The sequence below is a fragment of the Fusarium odoratissimum genome (genome assembly GCF_000260195.1).
Source record: "Fusarium odoratissimum NRRL 54006 unplaced genomic scaffold supercont1.8, whole genome shotgun sequence".
NCBI lineage: Eukaryota > Fungi > Ascomycota > Sordariomycetes > Hypocreales > Nectriaceae > Fusarium > Fusarium odoratissimum.
Genome location: NW_022158694.1, coordinates 47,284 through 74,023, shown reverse-complemented (window position 1 = coordinate 74,023; position 26,740 = coordinate 47,284). Strand labels below are relative to the sequence as shown.

The 26,740-nt window shown below is 50.3% G+C and overlaps 6 protein-coding genes across 9 annotated transcripts; 2 read left to right on the top strand and 4 right to left on the bottom strand.

Annotated features, from left to right (window-relative positions):
* Positions 1–41: 41 nt before the first annotated feature.
* FOIG_05821 (elongation factor 2) lies at positions 42–3,657 on the bottom strand. Its single transcript, XM_031204676.1, has 3 exons — positions 3,259–3,657; positions 559–3,067; positions 42–502 (listed from the first exon to the last, which is right to left on the bottom strand). Exons 1-3 carry the CDS (start codon positions 3,264–3,266, stop codon positions 485–487), a joined length of 2,535 nt encoding a protein of 844 aa, XP_031064925.1. The 5' UTR covers positions 3,267–3,657; the 3' UTR covers positions 42–484.
* A 1,359-nt stretch (positions 3,658–5,016) lies between these two features.
* FOIG_05820 (uncharacterized protein) lies at positions 5,017–15,330 on the bottom strand. The gene is made up of 2 exons (XM_031204675.1): positions 15,039–15,330; positions 5,017–14,986 (listed from the first exon to the last, which is right to left on the bottom strand). Exons 1-2 carry the CDS (start codon positions 15,113–15,115, stop codon positions 5,419–5,421), a joined length of 9,645 nt encoding a protein of 3,214 aa, XP_031064924.1. The 5' UTR covers positions 15,116–15,330; the 3' UTR covers positions 5,017–5,418.
* A 265-nt stretch (positions 15,331–15,595) lies between these two features.
* Positions 15,596–19,658, top strand: FOIG_05819 (uncharacterized protein). Its single transcript, XM_031204674.1, has 3 exons — positions 15,596–16,234; positions 16,290–17,457; positions 17,505–19,658. Exons 1-3 carry the CDS (start codon positions 16,122–16,124, stop codon positions 17,985–17,987), a joined length of 1,764 nt encoding a protein of 587 aa, XP_031064923.1. The 5' UTR covers positions 15,596–16,121; the 3' UTR covers positions 17,988–19,658.
* On the bottom strand, positions 16,318–19,957 carry FOIG_05818 (dihydroorotase, homodimeric type). Of its 2 annotated transcripts, XM_031204672.1 has the most exons (10): positions 19,714–19,957; positions 19,646–19,658; positions 19,532–19,558; positions 19,401–19,466; positions 19,276–19,354; positions 19,139–19,222; positions 18,965–19,083; positions 18,849–18,912; positions 18,650–18,794; positions 16,318–18,591 (listed from the first exon to the last, which is right to left on the bottom strand). In XM_031204672.1, exons 1-10 carry the CDS (start codon positions 19,836–19,838, stop codon positions 18,240–18,242), a joined length of 1,074 nt encoding a protein of 357 aa, XP_031064921.1. In that variant the 5' UTR covers positions 19,839–19,957; the 3' UTR covers positions 16,318–18,239. The 2 variants fall into 2 exon arrangements, with proteins under 2 accessions (XP_031064921.1, XP_031064922.1); XM_031204673.1 differs by having other exon boundaries at positions 19,532–19,658; positions 19,714–19,955.
* A 133-nt stretch (positions 19,958–20,090) lies between these two features.
* On the top strand, positions 20,091–22,934 carry FOIG_05817 (uncharacterized protein). 2 transcript variants are annotated; one of them, XM_031204671.1, is made up of 3 exons: positions 20,091–20,787; positions 20,845–22,347; positions 22,402–22,934. In XM_031204671.1, the coding sequence occupies exons 1-3, from the start codon at positions 20,280–20,282 to the stop codon at positions 22,506–22,508; spliced, it is 2,118 nt and encodes a 705-aa protein (XP_031064920.1). In that variant the 5' UTR covers positions 20,091–20,279; the 3' UTR covers positions 22,509–22,934. The 2 variants fall into 2 exon arrangements, with proteins under 2 accessions (XP_031064920.1, XP_031064919.1); XM_031204670.1 differs by having other exon boundaries at positions 20,098–22,347.
* Positions 22,461–26,671, bottom strand: FOIG_05816 (uncharacterized protein). Of its 2 annotated transcripts, XM_031204668.1 has the most exons (3): positions 25,959–26,671; positions 23,811–25,891; positions 22,461–23,754 (listed from the first exon to the last, which is right to left on the bottom strand). In XM_031204668.1, the coding sequence occupies exons 1-3, from the start codon at positions 26,281–26,283 to the stop codon at positions 23,044–23,046; spliced, it is 3,117 nt and encodes a 1,038-aa protein (XP_031064917.1). In that variant the 5' UTR covers positions 26,284–26,671; the 3' UTR covers positions 22,461–23,043. The 2 variants fall into 2 exon arrangements, with proteins under 2 accessions (XP_031064917.1, XP_031064918.1); XM_031204669.1 differs by having other exon boundaries at positions 23,811–26,671.
* Between the last annotated feature and the right edge of the window lie 69 nt (positions 26,672–26,740).

Below are 26,740 nucleotides of genomic sequence, written 5' to 3'. Positions count from 1 at the left end.
TTTCAATGAGACCAACGTCGAACTCACTCACTTAGCTTTAAAATTACCGGTAGTAACTCATATTCCTCGCGTCTTCAATGTCAACAGAATTTCAAGTCAATTTTGACCATCCCATATAGCAAGTAATTCTCGGGGTTCGCCGCTGAACTTCTACAATTTCCTGCTAATCTAAGTCATCTTACACCTTGGTCTTGACTTCACAACAAGCAAAGAGCTTCATATGAACTTCAATCTAACGTGTTTCAACTCATCAGATACGACATAACTACATAAAAGCCGAATTGAGCTTCTCCTTGACATTCAGCTTCAACCCAGCCACTCGACTTTTCTTTTGGTTTCCGCTTAGCATGCCGCTCCTGAGATCATCAAGGAGCTCCTCCGTGGAATTTGACATGCGTCCCAAATCTTCGTTATCAGCCGATTAATCTTGCGTGTCCAATTCGGCACGCTTCGTGGTTCGTTCGGCGCATTAAAAAAAAGCCGTTTACAGCTTGTCGTAGTACTATCATGATATGTTAGCATATCTCCTAGGTCATCGGACTCGGATGTTAGACTTACGTTCTCGACACCAGGAACGAGCTCCTTGACACCCTTGCGCTTTCGCATGGTGGTGACAATTTGTCCGACCTTGGTGGTGGAATCGAGGGGAGAGCCACCGGGGAGGATCTGCCAGTGGTCGAAGACGGACTGGGGGAAAGCCTGTCCGGAGGTGGCCTGTCGGAGATCTCCGTTGAAGCCGAAAGACTCGAGAATGGGGAGGTAAGCCTTGATGTTGAACAGAGGAGTACCAGGTCGCTGCTCCTCGCTGAAGACGTGACCACGTCGTCGGGTAAGGACACCGTAGACACCACCCATGGCCTGCTCAGGGACCTGAATCTCGACAAGGTACACGGGCTCGAGAAGAGCGGGCTCGGCGAGAAGAGAGGCGGCGTACAGGACACGACGGGCAGTGGGAATGATCTGACCACCACCACGGTGAATAGCATCAGCGTGGAGGGTAACATCGAGGATGTTGAAGCGACAAGATCGCATGGGCTCCTCAGCAACGGGACCCTCACGGGTGGCCCATTGGAAACCGGAGACAACGGAATCCTTGATTTCGTTGAGGTACTGAACGGCCTTGGTCTGGTCGACCAACAGGTTAGCACCAGTGCCGTCAGGGCCGAAGGTCCAGATCTTTCGGGCGTCGGTGACATCCCAGCCGAAGTCGTCAGCAAGGACACGGGCACGGGCCTTGAAATCGTCACGGGCGCTGACCTTGCCAGCCTCGATGGCAAGAGAGAGCTCCTCCTCGATAGGCTCAGCAACCATGTACAGACGGTTGTGCTTGTTGGGAGACTTGGACAGAGCAGTAATGCTGGACTTGGCAGTAACGGTCTCACGGTACTGGACGACGGGGTCGGAGATGATCAGGGGAACACCGGCGTGATCCTCCTCAAGATCCTTGAGGCAAATCTCGAGATGCAGCTCACCGGCACCGGCGACAACGTGCTCACCAGACTCGGAGGTCATGGTCAACACACAAGGATCGGACTTGGAGAGACGCTTGAGACCCTCAACAAGCTTGGGGAGATCCTGAGCGTTCTTGACCTGGACGGAACGCTGGACGACGGGGGAGACGGAGAACTTCATGACCTTGAGGTTGTGGGCGGTCTCGCTGGTGGTGAGGGTACCAGACTTGAGAAGGAACTGATCGATACCGACCAGACCGACAATGTTACCGGCAGGCATGTCGTCGATGGGCTCGACCTTGCCACCCATCATCAGGACAGTACGCTGGATAGCCTTGATGAAGAGATCCTCCTTCTTGCCAGGGACGTAGTTGGGACCCTGGATGCGGACCTTGAGACCGGATCGGACGGTACCGGAGAAGACACGACCGAAGGCGTAGAATCGACCCTTATCGGAGGTGGGCACCATCTTAGAGACGTAAAGCATGAGAGGACCCTTGGGGTCACAGTCACGGATACCAATGGCGGCCTCGTCATCGGGGGGACCCTCGTACAGAGTCTCAGCACGGTACTTCTGGGCGGTGGCGGGAGAAGGAAGGTGGAGAATCATCATCTCGAGGAGAGAGTCGGCAGCGGGAAGGAAGGTTCGCATGACAGCCTTGAGGAGCTGCTTGCCCTCCTTCTCACGGTCCTCAGCGGGAAGCTTAAGGTTGAGCTTCTCGAGGAGAGTGGCGGTCTCCTCCTTCTTGAAGTTCATAACAGCGGAGAAGATCTTGAAGATGGGGTCGAGGATGAACTGGTTGAAGGCACGCTCGAGCTGCTTACCCTCGTAGGTGCCGTTCTTGGTCCACTTCTTGGTCTTAGGGTTGAAGTAGTTGTCGCCCCAGAGACGCTCCATCATCTTGTTCTTATCAACACCGAACTTCTTGGCGTATCGGACAGCGAACTGTCGGACGGTGAAAGCCCAGCCGTGCAGACCGGAACCGAAGGCAACGGTACCCTTGTCGGGGTAGACCTGGATGTCACCAATGGACTTGTCAAGGTAGGTAGAAATGATGACGTTGACGGACTCGATGGTTCGGGAGAAGGACTGGTACAGATCCTCCTTGGAGACCTGAAGCTCGAGAAGAGCACGGTCGACCTTGTTGATGATGATGACGGGCTTGATGCGCTCACCAAGGGCCTGTCGGAGGACAGTCTCAGTCTGGACACAGACACCCTCGACGGTGTCGACGACAACAAGAGCACCATCAGTGACACGGAGAGCAGCGGTAACCTCAGAAGAGAAATCAACGTGACCGGGAGAATCAATGAGGTTGATCAAGAAGTCCTTTCCGTCGGTCTTTTGGCCAACAATGTCGGCAACGTCGTCGTCCTCACCAAGCTGACCATACAGAGAGATGGCAGTAGATTTGATGGTGATACCACGTTCCTGTTCGTCGGCACGAGTATCTGTGGCTCGGGCATCACCAGCCTTGGCGGTGGAAATGATACCGGCCTTGGCGAGAAGAGAGTCGGTCAGGGTAGACTTGCCGTGGTCGACGTGGGCAATAACGGACATGTTACGGACATTGGTAGGCTTGTCCATAAGCTGCCGAATCTCGTCGATCGTGAAGCTATTGTGAGTGAAGGCATCGCGGTTAGCTCATGGTCGTAGAAGGACGGATGGCTTAAGTCCGAGCGGGGTATAGTGCAGCTGGAGGGGTATGCCATCATGGAAGATGGTGTAGGACAAGATAGTGATGAGGCCGACGACGAAAGGTGATGCCGGCGACAGGTCGACGATGATAGATTCGATGCTACTTACTTAACCATCTTGGCGGTATTGTCTGGATGACCTGACTATGTGTATGTCAAAAGTCGAAGTTGTGGATGTGGGAACAGAGCGGGGTTGAAGTTTTCACCCCGCGATCTGAGCCGCAGAAAAAGGGAAGAAGCAAGAAGCGATTGCCGTCAAAGAGAAAGAAGGCAACGATTCAAGTGACGATGGAAGAGAGACAGTTCCGGAGGAGAACCACTGTCACTCTTTATGCGTCCCTTTTGGCGAGAGAAGGTTTGGAGGAGGAGAAAGAGGGAGGGAAGAAAGGGAAGAGTTTTGAGCGGGGAGGAGTAAGGTAAGGTAGGTTTGGGCACCTCAAGATTCATTCGGCGAGAAGCCTACGGGCAGCAAGGTTGGACCACCCAGTCCACCACTTAGCGGAGGGCATCCCCACTAAAGCACGAAAGAAAAAAAATTTGGACAGTGGGCTTTTCACATTTTTGGTGGGGCAGCAACCGCTCAGCAGGACCCCGCTACACAGTTGTTTTCTGCCACCCGCTGAAGGAATAGGCGCTCCAGGCCCTCATGGAGGGGTTGGGCTCGGTCACGATAGGCCGCTAAAATTCTGTCTGCTGAGCGGGCATCTTGTCCTTCCATGTCCATTGACGGGAGCTTGAGATAATTACCCACCTTAGCTCTCGGCTGCCAGGCAAGGTATGGATCAATTGCCACAGTCACGGCCGCACAAGATGGGAAATTGGGTTGATCGTAGAGGGCACCAACCCTGGCACGATTCTTTGCCCATGGGACAGGCTTAGTCACCACCGAAAACCCTGGAGCTTGCCCCTCCCCCTCCCTCCTCTTCCTCAAGAGCTCACTCATGATGGCAGGGGATTTATTTGCCTTTTTTTTTTTTTCACTGTCTTACCGAATGATTCATCGTATAGAGTTACTGTTGTTTCCAGGTAATCTACAATGCTACAACTGTGAGAATACATGGATGTCTTGTCAATTGCATAAGCTCACGCATAATCACCCATGCTAACCAAACTATGAGACAACCTGATGGAGGGGGATTATCCGTGGGGCCCAGCTTGAAACCGACTCTCCCCTCCTCTGCTCGAGTCGGTTACGAGTGACTCTCTATGACGTGCATGCCCTGCACTTTGCTACTGTAAGTCAGTGCTACAGTGGCTTATAGTCACCAGATACGGTACTTTCGTCGTTACGAGATATCAACTTTGTGATTTATCACTTATGAACCCTTTTTGGCGTTTGTTGACTCTTGTTCTTTTCATCGCCGCAAAGGGTTACAAATATCCGAAGTGGGCTGTAGCTTGAGCTGAAGAGAAAGGAACCTAGAGAGAGCTCTAACGTTACGCCTCCCACACAATTGATCCCGTCCATACCTTTACGGGAAAACCCCTCTTCGCCCACTGGTAGGTACTGTACAACCCACAGCCTTTGTGAACTTGTATTTTCTTGGTGGAGATTCCCTGAGACGATACATGCGCAGTTGGTGGTTTGCCGTACCTCTGTCAATCATCGCCTCACATCCTCAGACCACCGTAGAAAAGCTGATTCCTCGTAAGAGCTTCCAGGTAAGCTCTCATTGGGGGATTCCACAAGCTCTCCCGGGCGTGAGCCCGTTAGACCCGCCCTTGCAACCCAGAAGGCTAGACCGGAGCCCGTAGGGTCACCTGGTGACGCCGCAGTGAAGATCTGATATTACTGGATTTCCCTGAAGAAAAGATCGGATCAGTACATATCAAATGATTTTTATACATTATCTACTCCATAAAAGAGGACAAAAATACCGCAGTATTGTTGACAATCATACAACTATTACATCGTGCTTGGCATGAGGTTGACCGTTCAATTTATCTTTCCTTTTGCATGCATCGAATTTTCCATCCTTCCTACGCCCTCAGGTGCACTATTGGTGATGTTCGACCGCTGATAAATGCGTCAATTTTTTGAGGTAATGAAAGATCCAAAGCAGTACAATATCTAAATGTATCCAAATGCATTATGTCCATTTATGTGTAATCAACTCAAACATGAACTTGACGAACCGAATCCCTTTCTGACATTGTCCAATGACTCCCGTAACGCCTCGCTTGCTCATCATGCTGCTTACTATTACCGAATGACTCACTCGCCGCCCAGTAATTCAAATATCATCCTTTGCCATCACCGTGGTAGATCTCACGATGAGCCCAAGATGCGGGCGTATGCGTCCTCGACCTCGCCGGCCAACTCAAGAAGTGACACAATGACAATCTGATGTGTCAAGTTTGGTAATCGATCGCGATGCAGGCCAATCCATTCCAGGGGCGGTGTTGCCTCACCCATATCGCGAAGCTGCGGCGTCTCAATAATGGGCGGCTCCAGTGCCACGTAGTCGTACTTCGACATTGGTACATCGATCTCTGCTGTGATCTTTTGCTGTTCTCCATCTGTCTCTTCCGCTCCTGGCACTCCTCTGATCTTGACTGCGGTAAGAGGTATCTCCTTGCCCCAGACTTGCTCGAGCGCCTTTGCATGGTTTGCAAACATCCCTCGGATGTAGCTCACACGCGAGAAATTCCAGCCCACTTCCACTTTTCCTTCGAATGCACTCTTGAAGATATAGCTAATCTCGTTCGACCTGGGCTTCTGCCATGTCTCCATCACTGCTGATACTTGGGGAACGTTAAGAATGGTTCCTCCTCTGGATCCCGTTGCACGTTGAACAACATCTTCAACGGAGATCTCGCTCAAAGTCTTTGGGGCCTCAACATTGCGAACTCCAGCCAGGCCGATCCGAAGCTGACCCAACATCATCCTCAGGATACTATGGATGCGTCTTTGCTCCATGCTTGCAGCAAAGCGGGCGTATGCATTGAGCGCCTCCACCTTGAACACTTGGTGGTCTGAAAACGTGCTGGGGAACACGCCGAGGTTTAGTGCCTTGAGTGTCACCACAACATCTGTGTCGAGAGATATAGGTGACTTTGAAAGTGTGTCCTCCTCCTTTAGCTTCGGTGTTTGTTCGACTTGATGGATCGTGCTTCGAGACGTCGACATTGATCTCCTCTTCATAAACTTCTCAATCTCCTTCAGCGAGCCCTGGAAGCTCTCTTTCCTTTCTTGGACAAGTTTCTGAACGGCCTGCCACAGTGCAATGCCCTGAGCCGCCGAAGTTGTTGTTCCAAAGATTTGAACAGAGTCACCATCAAAAATCGCGACCAATCTATCTCCACTTCCGGCCAGGCTCTCACGGACATTGTACATGAGGAACTCGAGCGATGTAATGTCAGCAACCAAGAAAGCTTGGTAATCAAAGGCCGCTTTAACTCGGAATGCGTTGAAGCTTATAGAAGCTTGAATCATGGGCGTCTCGTTCAGAGCTTCTTCTCGTTTTGGCCATTGAATGGAAGTGCGCAAGCGGAAATCTTGAAGAGCTACAAAGCCGCTCAAACGTCCAGTACAGTCAACTCCAATCTTGTCAAACCCGAGACATAGGTTTTGTTCCCAATCGGACGTTTTCTTGGACGATACCCAGAACTTCTTGATTGCAAAGGCAGATTTACCTATGGCCTGCCCAAGATCAATGGTGACATCTAAGGCTGCAATCGAAATGGTTGCAGTCCAGGGGAATGCAGCGGTTGCTGCGACCTGCTGATATCGTTGCACAAGATGTCCACTCTGGGATGTCTCGGGGCTCATCTTAGCTACAGGTGCTGTAGTGGCAGAGCGTAACTCGCTCGGGTACCAGATCTCACGGAACAGCAAGAAATCCTGTGCTTGTTTGGCGTTGATAGACACAGCCATGGGACTCACGTTGATGATGGCAGATACTCCGCTGGTTCCGCTTACATGCTTACTGTTCATGAACGATAGTGTAATGGAATCAAGCTCGAAACTTGCGGTTGATTCGCGTGAGTACACATGTTGCACCGAAGCATGCAGTTTCGTAAAGTCTCCTGAAATGGCAAAGAAGTTTCCCTGCTCCAGAGACCTGACTGTGTTGACTGTAAAGTAAATATTGTCGAAGCAAGCTGTGGCGGCAACACGAGCTATGGGTTGACAGCTCAGAGAGAATTCTTGTCGGCAAATTCTCAGGCCCAGGTTAAGCTTGAGGCGACCCAGAACAGCACTTGGGTCCGCAGTGATGATATTATCAGCGTCTCCAGACTTGTTAGGGGGTGGTTTGGACTCTGCTTGTTCGCTGGGCTGTTCAGTGTCCTCGTCATCCTTGACAACCTGCTTCACGCTTGACAACATGTCCATAACTAGTGGCACAACCGAAGGGTACAGAATGTTGCTCGAGGCGTCAACCTTGATCTCTCCATACAGAGACGGATCGTCTTGAGCGTCGTCGCGGTACTCAATCTTCCAGGCCAAACCCGGACTGCGCAGGACTGTTCCACTGCCAGAATCGTCTGTATTAAATTGGCCGTATTTTCCTGCGGGTGAAGGGCGTCCCAGAGTCTTGGCTGAATTGTCCAACGATCTTTTACTGGCGATGTAGACGACTGCACCGGCGAAATCTGCGTCAATGAGAAGGCTTTCTAACCTCTTATTGCCGAAGATGCTACGTTGTGGCTGCCGCTTGGGTGCTTCGTCTGGCTTCTTCTCATTTGTGACTGCAGTGTTCCACTGTGTTGACGCTTGTGCGACATTGTTCAACGAGAGCGTAATCGATTCGGCCAAGTGGGCAGCCGGAACAATGAAGGCGGATGTCAGCCGGAGATCGAGAGATTCGCCAACAGCCTGGAACGCCATCCGTCGTGCAGACGCAGTCGACATGTAGGCGATGTTGAAGGTCACTACAGGTAGTAATGCTGAGTGAAGTGATCGAATAGTCAGGTCTTGGCCCAGGGGCACCATCTGGATCTGGAAGTTCTCAATCGAGAGACGTGCTGATCGCCTGGTTCTTGTACCAAATTCGAATAGTTTGACTGACAAGACAAGATCCTCCTTGGTACTTGACTCGTCATCAACATTATCCGCAACGCTCCACCGGACACGAATATTTCTGAGTTCGAACTGGTATTGCACTGATGCAAGAACTGAGTCGATGATATCGACCTCTTCTGTCTCATCGTCCCCATTAATAGTGATCTTGGGCTTTGACTGTCTCAGTTTCCTCAGGTAATCCAATTCCCGAGAAGTATCAAGATCCTTGATCTTCTCACCCATGTAACCAAGGACGTCGACGACGGTCGAAATGGTTTCCGGGGCCAGGTTACACTCAAAATCGTCACTTGCGAAGTTAAACGCCCAGTCCTCTTTGCCATCATCGCTCAGGGTTGAGCTAGCGGAAACTTCTACACCAACGCCAAGATTTCCACAAGATCTCATGGAGTCTTCGGGGCCTCTGCGGATGTCAAGGCCGATGTGACTCAAATTGAGATGGATCTCTGGATATTTGAGAATAGGGCCGTGTGCTTCATGCCGATTTGACGCATGCAAATGGGCTCTGTTTAACGAAAACAGTACTTGAGCCATTGGCTCAACCTCTGATTTTAGGGAGGTCTTGGCAAAAACCTGAAGGCCAGCCAGAGTCAGGTGGACATTATATACGACCTTAAGGCTATGATGCTCTGGCTGAACAGACTCGGGTACCGGTTTAGGAACCTCGCCCTCATCGGAGCCAAAGATCTCGGCAATGCGATCCTGGATAATCTTGGTTTGCTGCTGTAATTCTTGGACAGCACTCGATATTTGAGGTCTGTTCAGGGCTGTCAGAAGACTGTAAACAGCAGAAGCATCCAGTTGAACTATCTCCAGAGATGAGAGGACATTGATTTGATGTTCTGTCTGGCCCATATGGCTCGTGATACGACCATTGGTTGGGGGGATCTGGAGGAGTGAAATACTGCGAGGTTTGTTTCTGACATTGATCTGCATCTCATGATAGTTCTCCTTGATATCAAAGTCGAAAATAATCTCCTTTCCGAAATTTGCTGCCGCTGCCGCTCGTGCTACAGTTCCCGTGATCTTATAGGTGAGAGACTGGAGAAAGGGAATAGTAATGCTGTACTCGTCCAAGAACATAGCAAGATTGAACTTGACGCTTGAAAGGCGATCCGCGATCTTCTTCTGTGCGTCCCTTGGCTTAGGCTTCGACAAGCTAGCAAGCTGGTTCTTCAGGCCATACACTGTCTGTATCTCATCTCCTAAAAGACGATCAAGTACCTCCATAAGTCCAATCGGGTCTTCCTTGACTGCAAATGTCAAGTTTCGACTTCCAGCGCTGGCTTTGATTGTGTGGCTTGACGTGTTGTCGGTATTTTGAAGTTCATGGGACACAAAGATGCTTGGATTCTTCAGCTGCATCATGGCCAGGGAATGTGAGTTGCTATGAATTGATGAAGTGATGGCGTTGCAATTGAGCATCAGACTCATGGCACTAGAGGCATTGGGGCTGGACTGATGGAGCAAAGACATTTTTAATCCATGGCTCAACGTCCTAGCCTTGAGATTAATAGTCTCTAATTCAATTGCGCCTTTTGTCACCTCCACCACTACATGGACAGGAGGCCAAGCAGCAGGATCGGGTTTGGTTGGGCGCTTGGGTTTCGGCATAATTGGTGTTGGCTGGACCTGACTCTGGCTCTTGCTGTATAGTTGTACCACTTCTTCAGCTAATTCGCAAAGTTCCCAGTTCAAGTTGATGCCTGCTTCGGCACAAGATATGTTCAAAGTCGTGAAAGGAGCTCCAGGGGCTTCGCCGGCAACTGCAGCTTCATGCATTTGCTGATCAATTCTCGCAGCCAGATCAATGAAACCGATCTTGTTCTGCTTTGGCCCGGGATCGAGTACGAGCTGAAGCTCAGCAAGCCTACAAGCACCGAGAAGAGGAAGTCGGTCACCTTGAACCATGTCTGCCTCCCTGAGTTGTCCAAAAATATTGGTAAGGATAATGGCACTTGGCAAGTCCCCCATGTCCCAGCCACGCCATTTCTCCAACACAGTCAGTACATAATTTGCAGCATCTTCTGGTATTTCGGGAGTGGCATGGAAGCATTTCTGGATTATTTGAGATTTACAATGGGAGTCCATGGCAGTCCAGATCTGACGAAGTCGCATCGCGAGTTTCCAAGAGTCAGAGGTACGAAGATGATCAGCTGCAGATCGCAGTACCGCAGAAGGTCGAACCAGAAAAGAGGGATCGTTGGTTGATTTGCCCTGGTCAAGAAGCAGATACGTGAAAAGCCTGTGCCGGTTTTCGTGTTTCGTCATCGTTTCAGAGAAAATGTGTCCAAGATCGGAAGCAATAAGTGAAGTGCGGTGAATAAGGGAGGCTAGGTATTCGATCTTGCCCGAAGCAGTACTTCCAACCACTGACCCAATATCTGCGTCAATGAAGCGAACATCTTTTTCGCCTATAGACACAACTACATCCTCGATTTGTGCCATGACTGCAGGCTGGGGTTCTTGGAAGGATGGGCTACGTTCAGATGCAGATACCTCTGCAGATCCCAAGCGCAGTTGAAGCGATGTTCTCGAGTGCCGCGTCTCATCCCTGAAGGGGTCTTCCCAGGTGTTCGTCAATCGCGTAATCAAAGCCACCTTCGAGATTGAGAGGTCGTATTGATCTTGCTCTTCCTGTGAATAGCCGGGGGAATCCTCTGTAGTCGAACTGAGAAGCCTAAATGAAGCGTTCGGTATCCGGACCATAAAGTCCTTGATCTGGCCTTTCGTTTCTCGTTCCTTCTGCCGATCAAAGATCTTGGTCATGGCATCAACTTGAAAGGTATCCAATAAGGTTTCTGGTTCGTTTGGCTGCAGAGCATCAAGAAGAGATGCAGCATAACGCAAGGCCGATGGATTAACGAAAGCTGACATGCCAGATGGAAATTCGACAATTACACTGAGATAAGGGTGATCCTCACCCAGACCGTTGGGGTCGATGTCATCCAATCCTATGCTCATCGTGTCAAATCCGTCGTCGTCATCGCCTTCCTCGATGCTCTGGAAAGGCAATTCCTGCGTGCTTGGTCGTAGGCCATGCAACGGAAATTGAGGCGAAACATATTGGCTTGAGAAGGCGACTGAAGAGTGTGCAACATCGTCTTTCGCGACATAGTCCTTGGCTGAGCGATGTGAGCCAAACGAGCCTCTAGCTCTTAGGGATTGTCGGTTGTCTGCTGATGAAGGCCTAACCGCCAGAAAATCATCCTGTTTAGATCTGGACCGAGCTCTGTATTGACTATGTGCAAGCACAACGCTTCCATTGCTAGATTCGGCGAGAGAGAGGAATGAGGACTTATGAGTCAACCCTCGGGAATGCCGTGAGGTTATGGTCCTTCGCGAAACATCATCCCTCTCACCCTCGAGGGACACAGCTGGATGAGGAGGGGGAGGTGCACATTGAGCTGGAGGGTCAATCACCTCTGGGACAAATTCGTCCAGATATTCCGGCAAGAGGAGAAATTCAGCTCGATGTGTGCGCTGGTCCTCTCTCTGAACCAACTCCTGCTGGATCCTTCTTTCTTCGCTGAATTTGAATTTGCGTCCAATGACAGCAAGGCGAACGGTCGTTCGGAAGTGGGCATCTGTTTCCACAGGATGGTGGTATCTAGATTTTTGTCTTCCCGCTAACTCTGCATTGAGACATGAGATTTGAATGTTTGGCACGATAATATCTGCACGCTTAGAATAATGAGATCTGGCCCAGTCGTTGAAGCATACATCGATAGCATCAGTCGACACCAAGAAAGCAGCTTCGTCCACATGCAACCAAACTTGAATAGACTCCACGGCAGCTCGAGCAAATGTTATATCATAGAAGACAAGTGATGAGTATGGCACAAGGGCGTTCTCCACATCATCGAAGCAAAAGGCAAGGGACTTGCCACCCTTTGCTACTGCAACCAGGAATTCAGATGTACACTCTCCGGTAATCCCGCCGACATTGACATCCCAGTTGCAGACGTATGCTGGTTCCGACGGCGGCAGTCCAAAGAGCTTGTGTCCGAATAGTCGAACGCCATCGATGAAGAGTTGGGTATTGGACGATGACATGCCAGGGGAGTCCAGAGTGCCTTCGCTACATCCTAGCGCAAGACTGATAGGACTAACCTCGACCTCGACTTCCATGAAATAATTGGTGAAGCGCAAATCGACAGAGATGCTAGCCAGCTCGCCCTCTATGTAGCGGTCAGCAGAATAGAGGTTCGTTGGTAGCATGACCTTGAGGTCCTCAATTCTGACACCTAGAACGACATCCATGTCGTTGGACTTTTTGGGAGGAGGTTGTGTTACAGCTTCCGCGTCAGGATTCTTTTTCTTCGTCTGAAGCTGATTCTGATATTCGTCTAGCGTTCGGAAGTGAACAAATTCTCCAAAGTAGTTATCTTTCAAGAGTATGACGTATCGGATCAGAAACCCATACAAGTACACATAAGGTGACTGACCGCGGAAATTGAGAATAAGTGTGTCCGTGTTTGCTGACGACGTCGTGGCATTGTAGTTGTAACTTCCATCTACCGCAAGGCCTTCAATATGGCCCAGTTGCTTCGAAGAAAGGAACGCGGCCTGTGTGTTCCATTGAGGAACTTGAAGCGCCATGTCCAACTGGTCAGCACGAACATCAAAGGAGATGGCATTCTTGCTTGGCCGGAAGGATTCGGCCGGGATGCAAGACTCAGCAATCAAGCAAGGGCTCGAAAGTATAAGATAAGTGTTGTCTTCAATGACCGTTGCTTTGTCGATGATGTTGGCTTCGTTGACGTTGAGATAGAGCTGCAATGAGTTCAAGGTAAGATTGAGATGATATTTGAAGGGCACGAAAACAAGATAGTCAGCAGGCGGGCCAGCTGTCCAGTCGTCAACCAGATCTGTAAGTAGAAAGATATGGTCCCTCAGCATGAAAAGCTCCATCTTCGAGCTGATTATGTTAAAGTGCCAGTTCCTGAGCGAATTCCAGGCTAGCGGGTTTGAGAGGTCACAGGATATTATTTGAGCACCAGATCGCCACAAGAGATCATGGTTTACACTGCTCCATAGCTCAGAACTTGGCAAGTCAACATCGAGTTTTGTGGTATAGCCTGTTGGACTAGCCAGCATATCCATGTTGAACTTAACTGAGGAATTCGCGGGGAGCTTCACCTCCAACCATCCTGCAGGCCGAATTTCCGTTGCGTCGGTTTTGCTGTTCTTCTTGGTCCGGTTCCTCTGCTTTCGTTTGGTGGGAGATTTGGCATGTCGCATGGGCGGTTCTTTGCCACGCCAGCGCCAATTTTTGGACTCTTCTCTAATGGGAACTCGCAGCGTGACTGCGTCGTCCATTTCGATGTAGAGTTGGAACGTTGTAGCAACTCTCCAATCCCCTGGTTTTAGCGGTTTGGCAGGCATGGCATCTTTACATAGTGATGGGAAAAAGAAGCGCTGCAAGTCTGCTCTCTGACGATCTGCCCAGGGGCCATAGTTCATTGTGCCTCCTTTAATTGAAAAGTTCATACCCCAAGCAGGGGGCACGTCTCCGTTGATGCTGAATGGGAAGGTCTTTACGCCTCCATAGCGACTCTGATCAGGTACCTTTCCAACAGCATCCCAGAATACTGTTAATACAGCCTCAGGGCTGTCGAGAATCGTCGTCACAGCTGCGTACTCTACGGATGCCCAACGAGCTCTATCATCTCGGTCGCGGTCATCGAGATAGCGGGTCAGTCCTTGCCATTGATTTGCCCCTGGCACTTGCGAAGTAGCGGTAGTCATGGCAGTCCGTGAGTCTGTTGAGAAGGATTCTACAGACCGCCGCCAGTACGGAACTAAATTCCGCAGCGAATTAACGGCTTTTCGGCGATGGTGGCGGAAGAAAGATCGCTTAGATATTGCCTCCTGAGTCTGGGTATTGTCACGGTCTCGGGTCGCCCGAGTGACCTGATCCTCCTTGAAGTCCTCGTTCTCCTTGATTTCGATAATTGGGTGTTGGAATTGAACCTTGAAGGTTTGTCGATATGGATCAGGTGTAGTTGTTTCCGAAGCATCTACTTCCACATCTAACGAATCCGCTTTGGCGATAAGGATGGCTTTCGTGTTTTCATTGCCTATGACCGCAGCCGCTTTCTGGCACCGAATATGCACAGGGAACAGTCGAAGCATGAACGGAAGCTCGGGTTCATCATCCCTGGTCTGTTCATCATCCTCGCCGCTTCCAAAGCCCGTGGTCGTGCGTCGGAACATACTCTTGGCTCGTTCGCTGAACTCCTGCTTCACATCCGTCTCTTTTTCATTGCCAGCCACGGACCCGCCCTCCTTCTTGTGGCTCCGTGATCGTGTAGTAGTCTCGTCCTTCTCTGATATTCCGCTTGAACGAGCTTCCGGGTCGTAGGTCTGGGTAAGACCAGCAAGTATACCATCATAGGCTGGGCTACGATTATACACAAACCATTCCAATCCAGTCAGATCCACCTGGATACGACAAGGAAGCTCCGGGTTCTTGGCATCGCTTGTAGGCACAGCATCGCCGGAGGTGAGCTTCGATCGTCGAGTGCCGATTATATCCGCGTCTCGAACTCGTCGTAGCCAGTATCGCCATGTTATGTAGCCATGCTGGATCATAAACGTCTCGTTCTCGCCATGGTATCGTAAACCTGTAAAGAAGACTCGGCCACCAAGAAGGGATATTTGTATAGCCTTGACATCTATGTAGACTCGATAGTGGTGCCATGTATAAGCTCGGAGGGCGTAGGATACGATCGACGCGAAGAGTCGATTGAAGTATAGGACAAAGAAGATCGCCAGGAAACAGCACAAGGCCATAAAAATAAGGAATTCACTATTGTACGTGAGCAGTAGTTCAACGGGCTCTTCAATGATCGGAAGCATACTAGTTGAACCGGGGATTTCCTTCAGCGGCCCTGGCTACAACAATCGCATTGTTGAGGCCAGGCATGGTGATATTCATGTTGAATATACTCGAAGAAGCTCACGGGGCTCCACTAAAGGATCGGGAGATGAGTCGCATTATACTATTAGGTTTTATTAATTTGTGGTTACAGAGCTGAGGTGTTTGCGCAAAAGTCTGTAAGTGAGTCAGCCATAGCAAGTTTGGCTTGCTAGGGGATGTTGGAGTCGGTCAAGACCTATATGGGCTGTCAGGTCACAATGGAAGAAACCAATTCGCGACGGGACAGGACAACGGCAGCACGGTTGTCGAAGTAAGGTAGGCCTCTGCCCCTGTCACTCAGCGGATGCAGGGTAGTGGAGCCACTGGACATCGCTTGGCTTCAGTGGTCGAGCTGGAGATTCTAGCGTCCGGCTCCCCAAAGTGTTTAGCGTCCACTTCATCCCGTCCCGCAATTGCATCAGTGGACAGACAACCTAAGGTAAGCTTCTTATAAGTACCACGGCTCAGTATGAGGCTGGCTGCATGTCACCACATTCAGTTTATGGCACCAACCTGGAGGGGGAGAGGGCGATCATTTTCCTTCGTTTTGAAACTTCTCTACAGTTTGACTAACTACTAATGCAACAAACTCCTCAGTCACTAGAGCAAATAGACTATTTCTGCTAATTACGAAGCTTGGTCGGCTAGTCTCAATATGGATCTTCAATATCGGGCAGGCATGCGGGCGCATGAACAATAAGCCGCCCCCCGGAGCTATCATTCCTCAGACACTGTTACGTACCACACTCAAGGCAGCAAATACATCATCTGCCCCAACATCCAAGCTTCAACTGTGACTACATGGCCAAGCAACACACGGCTCCTACGAAAGCTTGAAAGCGTGGTCATCGACGGGATCCAAGTATCCTCGACACATTTGCATACTCCGTCTCTTGTTACGTATTGTCAGCGACATCTATAGTTCACCAAAATACTTTTGGAAAACTGGCCGTCATGTGTTAGGACAATTCAGCCATTGCCCTTTCTCATATCAGACCCGCCGAACTACAAAGTTCAAGTAGAAATGGAAGAATACGTCGGGATCACGGCGGATGGCGGTACTGGCCAGAAGCTCACCTATGCCACAACCGTGGTCGCGGGCGTCGCTTCTGTGGTTGCGACAATACTCTCTGTTATGTATGGACTCGTCGCGTCACGCATGATAATGCACATAGCTAACCTCAGCCTCCAGCTCGATAATGTTGCAGGCTAAAAACTACCGTAAACCCCTACTACAAAGATACGTCGTTAGAATCCTTCTCATGGTTCCTATATACTCGATAGCATCATGGACAAGCATGGTCTCGTTGAAAGCCGCTGCGTTTCTTGATCCGGTCCGCGATATCTACGAAGCCTTCACGATATATACTTTCTTCCAGCTCCTCATCAATTACCTTGGTGGTGAGCGGTCTCTCATCATTATGACACATGGTCGAGCTCCAGTACACCACCTCTGGCCCCTCAACCACGTTCTTCCCAAGGTCGACATCTCGGATCCCCACACGTTTTTGTCCATCAAGCGCGGCATTCTCCAGTATGCCTGGCTCAAGCCTATTCTTGCTCTATCTGCTATCATCATGAAAGCGACTGGTACATATCAAGAGGGCTATATTGGTCTGAGCTCGGGATACCTTTGGAGTGGCATCATTTACAACATCAGTGTCACCGTCAGTTTATATGCTCTTGGTCTCTTCTGGGTCTGCATGAATCATGACTTGAAGCCGTTCAGGCCTGTGCCCAAGTTCCTATGTATTAAGCTCATCATCTTTGCTTCTTACTGGCAGGGCTTTTTTCTGTCAATTCTGGTTTTCTTGGGTGCAATCCCTGATAATGTTGAGGGTTACACCTCCGACAACTTGGCAGCGGCTATCCAGGACGCTCTTATTTGCGTGGAAATGCCTATCTTTGCTGTTGCCCATTGGTACGCTTTCTCATGGCACGACTTTGCTGATAACAGCATTCTATCCGCGCGCATGCCCTTGCGCCATGCTTTCAAAGATGCTTTTGGAGTGAGAGATCTTATCGAAGATTCGAAGTTGACTTTCCGAGGAGATACGTACGGCTACAGAATCTTTGATTCTGGTGACAAGGTCATGGCTCATGAAGACTCCAAGTCTCGTCTTGCAAGACTCAAGGAAGGTATGCGATACGAGCGTGGTGGAAAGGGGAAATACTGGCTTCCAAAGCCTGGGGAGGTAAATTCAACAACGCCTCTTCTCCGCGGGAATGGGGAATCAAGCGACAACAGACCCGATCAGATCAACGAAAACATACACGGCACCTTCGAGGAACCCGAGATAGATGCTGATGAGGATCGACTGTACGAGCAAGCACGCCAATTGGAGTATGGCGATTGGAATGTAAGCGTGATTGGTCACCATGCAATTATGCCGCTAATATGAGACAGTACCCAGTCATTACCGCCAGTGAACCGCTGAGGGAACGATACCGTTCTCCTGGCAGCTTTGGTACGAGGTCTTCAGCTTATGCCAGCCCGTCCGTGAGGTCGCCGGCAACAGAGTATCCTCCCGCAACAAACAAAGGGAAGCAAAGGAGTAGAGGACATGGACGTGATTCCCAGCCCCAGCTGGAGCCTCAACCTGAAGCTGTTGTCCCGATTAAGAAGAAAAAGAAACCAAGGAAAGTTGTCAAGCATGCCGAACCAGACCCAGGCGAACTGGGCCTGAACAAGGGGCCTCCCGCTCCTGCAGAAACCGCTCAAGTTGGTGGGCACGATGGACACGAGAGTCCCAAAAATGAAGAATCTAGAGCCTGGAGCGACGATCGAAATCAGCAAGAAACCCACGCAGCATCCAATTACCAATCCGATTATGGAATAGACCAGGACGAATTCCGCAATGTTTGGGGAAGGGATGAAGAATCTAGATAAAGGGCTGCTTTTTATATCAAATACCCCTTATGTCCGCTTGGGTTATATGAAACTTGAGGGCATAGCATGGAGTTATGGCTGTCAGTGTACGTTACATTCATACCTGCTCTATTCGTAGCACGGCATTGCATCTTAACTGGTCCTGGCGAAACATGAAACGTTGTTTGAATAGCACACTTTGCTTTTTGACACCTTGATTTATAGTTCTGCGTAACCTTACACCTCACCCCGCTTTCAATCGTTAGCCATAACTCAAGCCCACGTCAAACTGAATACCTCAGCTCCATGTCGCGAGATACCAACTTCAGTCTTGCTGTCCGCACTCTTGATGCTAGTGGGGATCTTGTCACCCTTGCGCTCTAGGATAATCTTCTTACCAGAGGTATCGGGTAACTTATAGAAGCGACGTCCGTTACGACTGAGGAAGTTCTCGAGTATCTCTTGTGTCACATCAGCTTCCGAGATGACGCCACGCTCGATAGCTTCCTCGAGACCAAGGAGGACAAGTTGCACGACGTAGGGCTGAGTGAAAACGCCAGCAGGCGCCTTACCCTGCTCAGCAGAGGTCTTGGACTGCAGGGGGTGGGGAGCGCTGTCGCTACCGCTATCGGAGAATTAGTACCAAAACAAGAACTCAGCTTCAACTTGAGCCCGAGACTTACAAAAAGAACTTGGAGTTGCCACTGACAATAGCCTTGATCAGGGCATCTCTGTCGGTTGGTTTCTTAGGAATGGGTTTGCAGAAGGCGAAAGGATCGCAACAGGCCTCGTGAGAAGTGAGGTAGAGGTGATGAGCGGTGATGGTAGCTATGAAACTGGTCAGGGTTGAGCATCATCAGCGTCAGTTACTTGACACCATACCGCCTACAGTTGGGCCACAGGCCTTGACAGCCTCCACAGCAGCGGAGGTAGTGCAGTGCTCAAGCTAAAACAGGTGTTAACAATCACTATCCTGATCGTGAGGAGGGCGGACATACCACGATGCGTAGCTGAGGGAATCGGTCATGGAGCTGCTTTAGGGTTGGGAGGAAAGCCTCCTCGAGGGTTGTGTCGGCCGGCGCAAGAGACTCGAGGACTTCTCCGTGTATGTTCAGGACTAGCACAGAACAACGGTCAGTTTGGCCTGGGATAGGATTTTCTAGGGTTCTTACCAATTCCATGCTTTTCCATTGCGGCAAAGGTATCATAGAAGGCTGTGATATCCGAAACACCACTCTCAGAGTTGGTGGTTACACCTGCGCGGACGGTGTAAGTGATTACAGTTATAGAGCTGGGCAGGATTACGCACCCTGAGGGTACAACTTGACACCGGTTACACCAGCCTCGGCAGCTTTGGCTATCACTTCAGGAGTGACTGAAGGGTGAAGCTCATACGAGTTAGGGACTGGTAGTATAGGGTGGGTTGAAACTCACATAGAGTGACATGAGGAAGTTGACATCTTGGGAGATGGCAGTGAGCTTGGCCTTGTACTCGAGAACCTACAGGTATAACAGTCAGGCTTGATCTTGCAGAAGTCTACTAAGGCCGTTTTATGAATACGTACCTGCTCGACGGCAGTAAGAGGAGGCAACTATGCGTGGCATGGGTCAGCTGTCATGTATACAAACCATTGGACAATTATGAGTTTTTAACAGTATCACTACAAGACACGACATACGAGATTAGGCATACTATTATATTATATTAGCTTTTAATATCCATTCTGTTATAGTCCAGAGTCCATACACGAATACCGTATCGACTCCTCCTTGGCGAACCGTTGGAACAACCAAGTCCATCATATCGCCCTGACGTAAATGGACATGCATGTCAGCCGCAGCCGGCAGTTCGAGACGCTGAATGTTCTTCATTTTGAGAGCAGTATCAGACGTAGCTGTATCTTGTTAGTGGCAATTGAAAACCTGGTATATCCGTAGACAACGCCTGATATTAGATGATAGCTGAAGCGCGGGGTTCACTTTTTTTCGATGCCCCACGGTCTCAGACAGAGAATGACTAAGAATGCTACCAGGCTTCGGAAATTTTCTGCCAATAAGACAAGCTCTTGACTTGACCGGACAAACCACAAATCCGCGCCTACAGGCGGTGTGAGAAATTTGTCGGTCTGTCAAGGCAGAATCGCAGCAACGGCACAATTCTATCATCAAACTCCAGCCCTACGTTATCAATCCTGCAGCCATTCTGAAGCCCCTTGGACTTACGGCACTGGCCTCTGGTGGAAACGGCGTATCAGACGCCTTGACGGTTCAGGTTGCGGGCGACGCGCTTGCAACGACTCCCCAGAGCGCGCAATGGGCCGCAAGCCCAATCCCCTCATTCTCGAGTACTTCGTCCGGGGACCTAAGCTCAACGACAACAGTAACCGATATCCGCATACGTGCAAGCAATGCGGTGAGAACTTTCCAAAGGGAAGGATCGATAGCTTGACAACGCATATCACCAAGAAATGTCCCGCCATCTCCGAGTCGGATCGTATGCGAGCATGCCTCGAACTTCATGGTATCACCAATGCACGAGCACCTGTCGATCGACCGCCTCCTGAAGCGCAGCCGAACGGACAGCCAGTTGATGTCCCAAATCTCCCCCAAGGGTGGAGCGCCCTCGAGACACTCGCCGAAGCCTCACGACAGGTTGATTTAAACGAGAACAATCGTGCTCAGAGCGTACAGGCAGGCGTGGTTGACCCCGCTGACCCCGCCAACACCCAGCATGTTCCAGATCGCTTTGAGCTCCATGAGCAATTCACTCTAGATAATCCTCCTGTGAGCTACGAGAACCGGTCGCAGCAGGGTAACAGAGGTAATGGCCCCTCAGAGCTTGACTTGCAAGGCGCGCTTCTCACAACAAATGTGTTAGGTGCAATTCAGCAACCACTCCCAGGAACCGAGTTATCACCCGAGGAACGACTTCAAGCATTGCTTCCTAATAGCGTTGCTTCCCCAGACGTCTCGAACATATCGGTCGCCGTTGCTGCTACAGCCAGGCTAAACCCGTCGCTTCTTGACCCCCAGCTCGTTCACGAGACTGGTACCTCGACTACACCGCCGTCTATGGACATTCCGACCCCGATAGAAGCCTCGCCCAGTGCCGTAACAGCTCCCGACAGTGGAATCTCGCAACCATGGGGCGAAATGACATACTTGGCGACTGCCTCGCCTGTTCCTTTACTTCACGAACATCCACCCACACCTATCCAAATGAGCAGGGGTGGTGTTCGAATGGACACAAGCGATGGTCAACTTAATGGGAGACCTCGACACGCGCGATCCCGCTTTACTGCTGCGCGGCGAAAGGAGGTGCAAGAAGTACGGAAAATAGGTGCATGCATTAGATGCAGAATCCTTCGAAAAAATTGCGGCAAAGGAACACCATGCGACACGTGCAGGAAGGTTTTGGCACCGAGGGTGTGGAGGACTGGTTGTGTGCGAACGAGGCTCCAGGAGCAGCTCGATTTGTACTCGGCGGGTGTCCAGGTTGTCCTGTCCCAAAATCGCATCAACCTTTTGAAGAACCAGCTGAATATGACCCATGATGGTACCATGATAGAGGTTTCGCACTTTCCTGAAACTGGCAAAGTCATACTCCTCGAAGCTTTGGTCGCACTGCTAGAGCCAAGTGAGTCGCTAGCAGAATCCAGAGGCAGCAAGGATTCATTCTTCCAGGTTATTATGATCGATCAGGACAAGGAAGATGTTCCTGGCAAGGTTGAGGCCTATATGCGCGATGTCTTTCAACTTTTTATCGACCGAGAGCCCTCCAAGTTCATGCGTGTCACTCTTAGTCTTGCTCTTCAGCAATTGCAAGAGTCAGAGGATGATCTACTTCGAAGGTCCTTAGAGCTATGGGGTTTGGTGGAGAGCATCGATCGCGAGAGGCAGTGGAACGTTATTGAAAGACCAGCCAATAAGAATGAAGAGCCCAGACGCATCCAAGAAGCCAAAAGCGAGAACGATGCTGACATCTATACGACCCTTTGCATGCAGCTGAACGCGGCAGCTGAGAGAAAGGCCAACAACACTTCAAAGGCACTGCTCAGCGGAATGCATCGCGTGCTTCAGGACAGCAAGGTCAAGGTGAACTTTAAGATGTATCTAACGGCTATCATCTTCCTCAACTGTCTTGAGAAATCGACTTGGGCTTTCAAGGCTTGGGAGCAAGATCATCTCCGCCCTGGATGGCCCCTAGAACGAGACCCGGGTGTCTTCACACAGCAGGGTGGTAATCTAGCAGGGCTGCTGAAGATGCTTTTGGCGATCCGCAAAGCCCTGCCACAAACACTTCGCAGTGAGGCAGGCAAGTTGATCACCTCGGAACAAGACCCTGTTATAGGGACTTACTTCCAAAGCATCGATCTGGACTGTGAGTACCCTTTGTTCTAATCCGTTTGTAATGCTCGGCTAATCACTGTGACAGACGATACAATCCTTGCCCGCCAAGATGGCTCTCCCTTCTCTCCAGCAGACTCTCGATCCCTCGAGATGATTCTCTGCTCTCACCTTCTCATTACGAACACTCCTTGAAGGATTCTTCACAGGCCGATGCTTATGACACTTGCAAACGTTGCGAACGGAGTATATTGGCATAAATCATGCACGGAGGGAAGACGTATTTGATTTGAACCGTTTAATGGCTAATGACTGGACGGAAAAGAATATGAATTTTGATACCACACGATATATACTATACATATGTATGACTAGGCACGGTGCCTTTGGCCCAACGTGTTATGAGGGGAGCAGGAAAAGTCAACGAAAACAGAATAGAAATCAGGGGTTGTGGTTCAACTCTGGCGTTCACGGCATAGACAAAAAAAACAAGAAACAATATACCTCGGGGTTTCTTTGATGAAGGTTTCGGCGATGGAACGGGCTTGCAGAAGTGAAGAAAGTTGATCATGATTCACTTCGCTTATGCTCTAGAGTACTACGTATTCTTAAATACACAGACCTCCCCACCGAGCCCGCTCTAACCTGTAGAGTCCATATCCGTTGTGTAACTATCATCCTCCCGCTCTTGGTTGTTTGATATGCTGGAAATATGCGGATCCAGAGCCTTCTAGGTTGAGATACCGGACAGACCGCTATTATTCCTGCTAGGGCCGTGGCCAGGCCTTTTTGGCTTCTTGAAGCAAGCAAACTCGTTTTTGCTCGCTTCTCTAAGGCGTTTGAGAACGTTGCGCATTTCGGACAATTCGCCTTGGAGACGTGCGCGGGCCTCGTTGTCCGTACGCGCATCGAGCTCTTGATAGATTTGGCTCTGAAGCTCTGAAGCACGCTCCGAAGTGTAGTGGCTGAGGGTCTGGGCGACGAATTCCACGTCGAGGGTTGCCTGCATGAGTGCCTCTAGAGTATAGTGTGGCCGACGTCGGAAGGCTTCTAGGAGCTGGGTGGACGTCTGTTCGAGGAGGAAGGACAAGACTTCGACTGTGAGAGCCGGCGCAGTAGTAGAAACCTGAGAATGGACAAGTACAAGGGTAAGAAGCGCCTCGTACACGTACGGTTTAGCTGCCTGAGTACGTTGCCCTTGACCAGGAGCCCAGTCAGGGGCTGAGATGCCTGATTGAATGACATCGCGAAGCCTCTCGATTGACTGCTTTGTGTAGGACTGGAAAAGTCGTTCGTGGATCTGTCCAAGAACTTCGCGAATCTTTTTGGACTCGTCAGTCAACTTGACGGAGAAGGCATTCTCGAACTGCAAGTTGAGACTCGGCACTACTTGCGACCGCAATGATGACAGGTTGCTCAGGGTCATGAGCATGCGAATGTTCTAAATAAAATTGTCAGTACAGTGAAGTCGTTCGAAGTGGGTGGTGGAAAGCCTACCCTGTCCCCTGAGTCCAATGCCCCTTTGCCTGCCATGCTCGGCGCCACAGCCAATGCAAGCGATCTCTCGCTATCAATTAACCAGTCGTCCTCCGTCTTCTTCAAAGATCGCTCGGCATTTTCTACCATGCCACTCAATGCCTTGTACAGGGTGGTAACATATTGGCTGCGGACCATCTGGAGAAGTTTGGTCGGAGGTGGCAAGACAATATCTCCCGAGCCTGACCTGGACATGGCATCAGGGATGTAGAGAATTTTCTGCATGCCTGATAGGACTGCTCCTTCGAAGGCAGCGAAGCTGGCTGGCATTCGTGTCACGTCCCCCATCTCAACCGAGCGCTGCCAGTCCTCAACATACTTAATATTCTCAGCATCTCTGTTCCAGGCGGCGCACAATGCTGTCACGCATCGCTCTCGGGAACCTCCAACAAGACTTCTGAGGCGATCGATCACCTGGCCTTCTCCGGACTCAATTGGCTCAATGCACGCTAAATCACCAGCTCCAGCGCCAACCAAAGTCAGCATCTTGGACAGATAGTGAACGCCGCTGATAGAATTAGACCACGGAGGCCAGAATGCCAGCTTTTCCCAGACTTCACCCCTCTTGGGCGACGGAGGAGGCATGTTGTTTGGGTCAAAATTGAAGCGAGGATCTCTGGGAGATGACAATGTGGCGGATCCAGGCGTTGTCGGGGCCGGCGTATTGGGGATTGGCGAGAAAAGCAGGGATACATCTTCGGGGGGCATATCCACGAAGAATGAATAAGCGTGTTCTCGGAGCAAGTCCACTAGTTCCACAGCTCCTTTTCGTAATTCGCCAACGCTCTGCGGTGATAGTTCATGGTGATGCCGAGACTCGCCGCGATATCCAACCGGAAGGGCAGCTTGAGCAGACCCATTAATGAACCCTTGCACTGTCTGCCAGAACTCTATCACCTCACCCAAAATACCTTCACTTGACAGGAGACTGTTAAGGAACGATAACATCTTCTCCCAGAGCTCAATTACTTCAGGTGAGTCGAATGTCAAAGGCTTGTCCTCAATCACCGGCCGTCCTAGGGATCGTAGATGCGCAGCGATAATATTGGGGTTCGGTTTATCGTTACTGGCCAGCCGGCGACGAAGCACCTCGATCTCAACTTTTGAGCGGTCTGCTGTCGATTGAATTTTGCCCTTCAAATGATCGTATCGACTCAAAAGCCATACCCAGATGGGATTGTCGTCGGCGCCAAGCTCAAGAAGTAGTCCGATGAGTTCCATATGTTGATCTTGAATACGGCCAGTTGTGCCATCCGTCCTGGATGAGGTGTGAAGAGTAACCAGCCTCTTCCAGATATCACGTTTGAAGGCGCGTATCTGCTGGTCAACATCATACCACATGCGTCCCGCTATCAACAACTGGTAAAGCTGGGGCTCTGTCGGTGTCTCGTCCCCTATTTCCTCTGTCAATCGTCGAGCTTCGTCTGCAATTTTTCTTGCCCTGCTGAACTCGTCGACTAATGATTCATAGTCCTTGCGTTTGATGCTGTCTGCTATCGACGTGCTCAGCTCAACATAATCCTTGAATCTGGTCAGATGATTTGAAACAGTTTTGAGGTTTTCCTCCTTCTCCCTTCCTCCTAAAGCAGGTCCCCATACGTCCTCAGCCTTTGCAGAAACTTCCAGGAGAGGGCCCTTTATTCCCAACACACCGTACTCGCTCTCTTTTGTCAGTGCATTCTTCTTACGCGTGTCAATATTGGGAGATGTCAGGGGATTGTTGATTCCTAACCCAGCACCGCCCGCCACACTATTGCGATAACTGCGACGCTGGGCTGCATTAGAGTGCGCATTATTGGCGTCAGGTGGTTCCATTCCGCGGTATTTCATCTCCTTATAGACATTATCTATTGTTGCTTTGGCTTTGACGAATCTTTCGAAGTTGGTCTCAACGAGGACCTTGAGGGACGCTGACTTTTGATCGATGGATTGTGATAGAACATCGAGACCAGTAAGGAGACTCCGAGTGTCGGCAGTAGCATGCATCTGGGAGAGGAAGAGAGCTGGTGAAAATGTTGTTGAGGAGAGTAGGAATCGATTGCCTGATGTAGTCACACGCCGTCAATCTATTATATCCGTGAAGCGTACAGTCATGGCACGGGAGCATACGTAGTCGGTGGTCATCTTGTAGGGGCAGACCAAGATGCTTCAGCGTTCTGACGACGCTATCGGTAGTCCCTAGCGGATCCGGCTCGTCTTTTTGAACAATATTTCCAACACCTCCTTGATCGTCTTCTCTGGGAATGTTGCTCCTTCGTTGGCTCACAGCTCTCTCGAGCGCCTGATAACGTGACTGTCTTCGTTTTATAGCAGCATTTTTCTCGCCTTCATCATCATCGTCCAAGTCTTCCAGGTCCTTTTCAGCTGGCCATTCTGTAGGATACAGAGTAGGAATCTGGTAAAAATCGAGGATCGTACGCTCGGTATCGGCCATGGTGATTCTGATGATGGTCTTGAGTTAGAACTCAGGGGTGGCGTCGCATACTCGATAGGGTCGGACTGTGTTGCGCCGGGTCGGCGCAGTTATCTTTGCGAATTATTCTCTAGTCTGGAGAGCGAATCTAATAACGAATGTCACACGCGCAATGTTGCACGGGTCTATTATATCACAGGTGGTGTTGCTGTGAATAGGTGCTTGGAGATATAGTGTTACGATGAGCTAGAAGCTACCTATCCTGGGTACACGGGAGCAGGCACTACGGTAGGTGTATGTGGCTGGACAATGGCCAGGTGATGGTACCTTATATTGGGCTGTGGGGTTCAAGTGTGGCAGTCCAGCTGTGGCGTCACTTATTGCTGTGACGTGCATTTCTGTGGTTTCTTTGTGAAACATCAGGTGAACTACGGATGCCCACCGGCCCCTCGTTGCTCGGAGAAGGCTTCTGGATTGT

Coding starts and splice junctions, on each gene's coding strand:
- FOIG_05819 (XM_031204674.1), top strand. CDS start 16,122: ATGGAAGAATACGTCGGGATCACGGCGGATGGCGGTACTGGCCAGAAG. Junction 16,235..16,289: donor GCGACAATACTCTCTGTTAT/GTATGGACTCGT, acceptor CTCAGCCTCCAG/CTCGATAATGTTGCAGGCTA. Junction 17,458..17,504: donor TGGAGTATGGCGATTGGAAT/GTAAGCGTGATT, acceptor AATATGAGACAG/TACCCAGTCATTACCGCCAG.
- FOIG_05818 (XM_031204672.1), bottom strand. CDS start 19,838: ATGAAGAACATTCAGCGTCTCGAACTGCCGGCTGCGGCTGACATGCAT. Junction 19,355..19,400: donor ACTTCCTCATGTCACTCTAT/GTGAGTTTCAAC, acceptor AACTCGTATGAG/CTTCACCCTTCAGTCACTCC. Junction 19,084..19,138: donor AATGGAAAAGCATGGAATTG/GTAAGAACCCTA, acceptor GTTCTGTGCTAG/TCCTGAACATACACGGAGAA.
- FOIG_05817 (XM_031204670.1), top strand. CDS start 20,280: ATGGGCCGCAAGCCCAATCCCCTCATTCTCGAGTACTTCGTCCGGGGA. Junction 22,348..22,401: donor CCAAAGCATCGATCTGGACT/GTGAGTACCCTT, acceptor TCACTGTGACAG/ACGATACAATCCTTGCCCGC.
- FOIG_05816 (XM_031204668.1), bottom strand. CDS start 26,283: ATGGCCGATACCGAGCGTACGATCCTCGATTTTTACCAGATTCCTACT. Junction 25,892..25,958: donor ACAAGATGACCACCGACTAC/GTATGCTCCCGT, acceptor TGACTACATCAG/GCAATCGATTCCTACTCTCC. Junction 23,755..23,810: donor CATTGGACTCAGGGGACAGG/GTAGGCTTTCCA, acceptor AATTTTATTTAG/AACATTCGCATGCTCATGAC.
- FOIG_05820 (XM_031204675.1), bottom strand. CDS start 15,115: ATGAATATCACCATGCCTGGCCTCAACAATGCGATTGTTGTAGCCAGG. Junction 14,987..15,038: donor GGAAATCCCCGGTTCAACTA/GTATGCTTCCGA, acceptor CACGTACAATAG/TGAATTCCTTATTTTTATGG.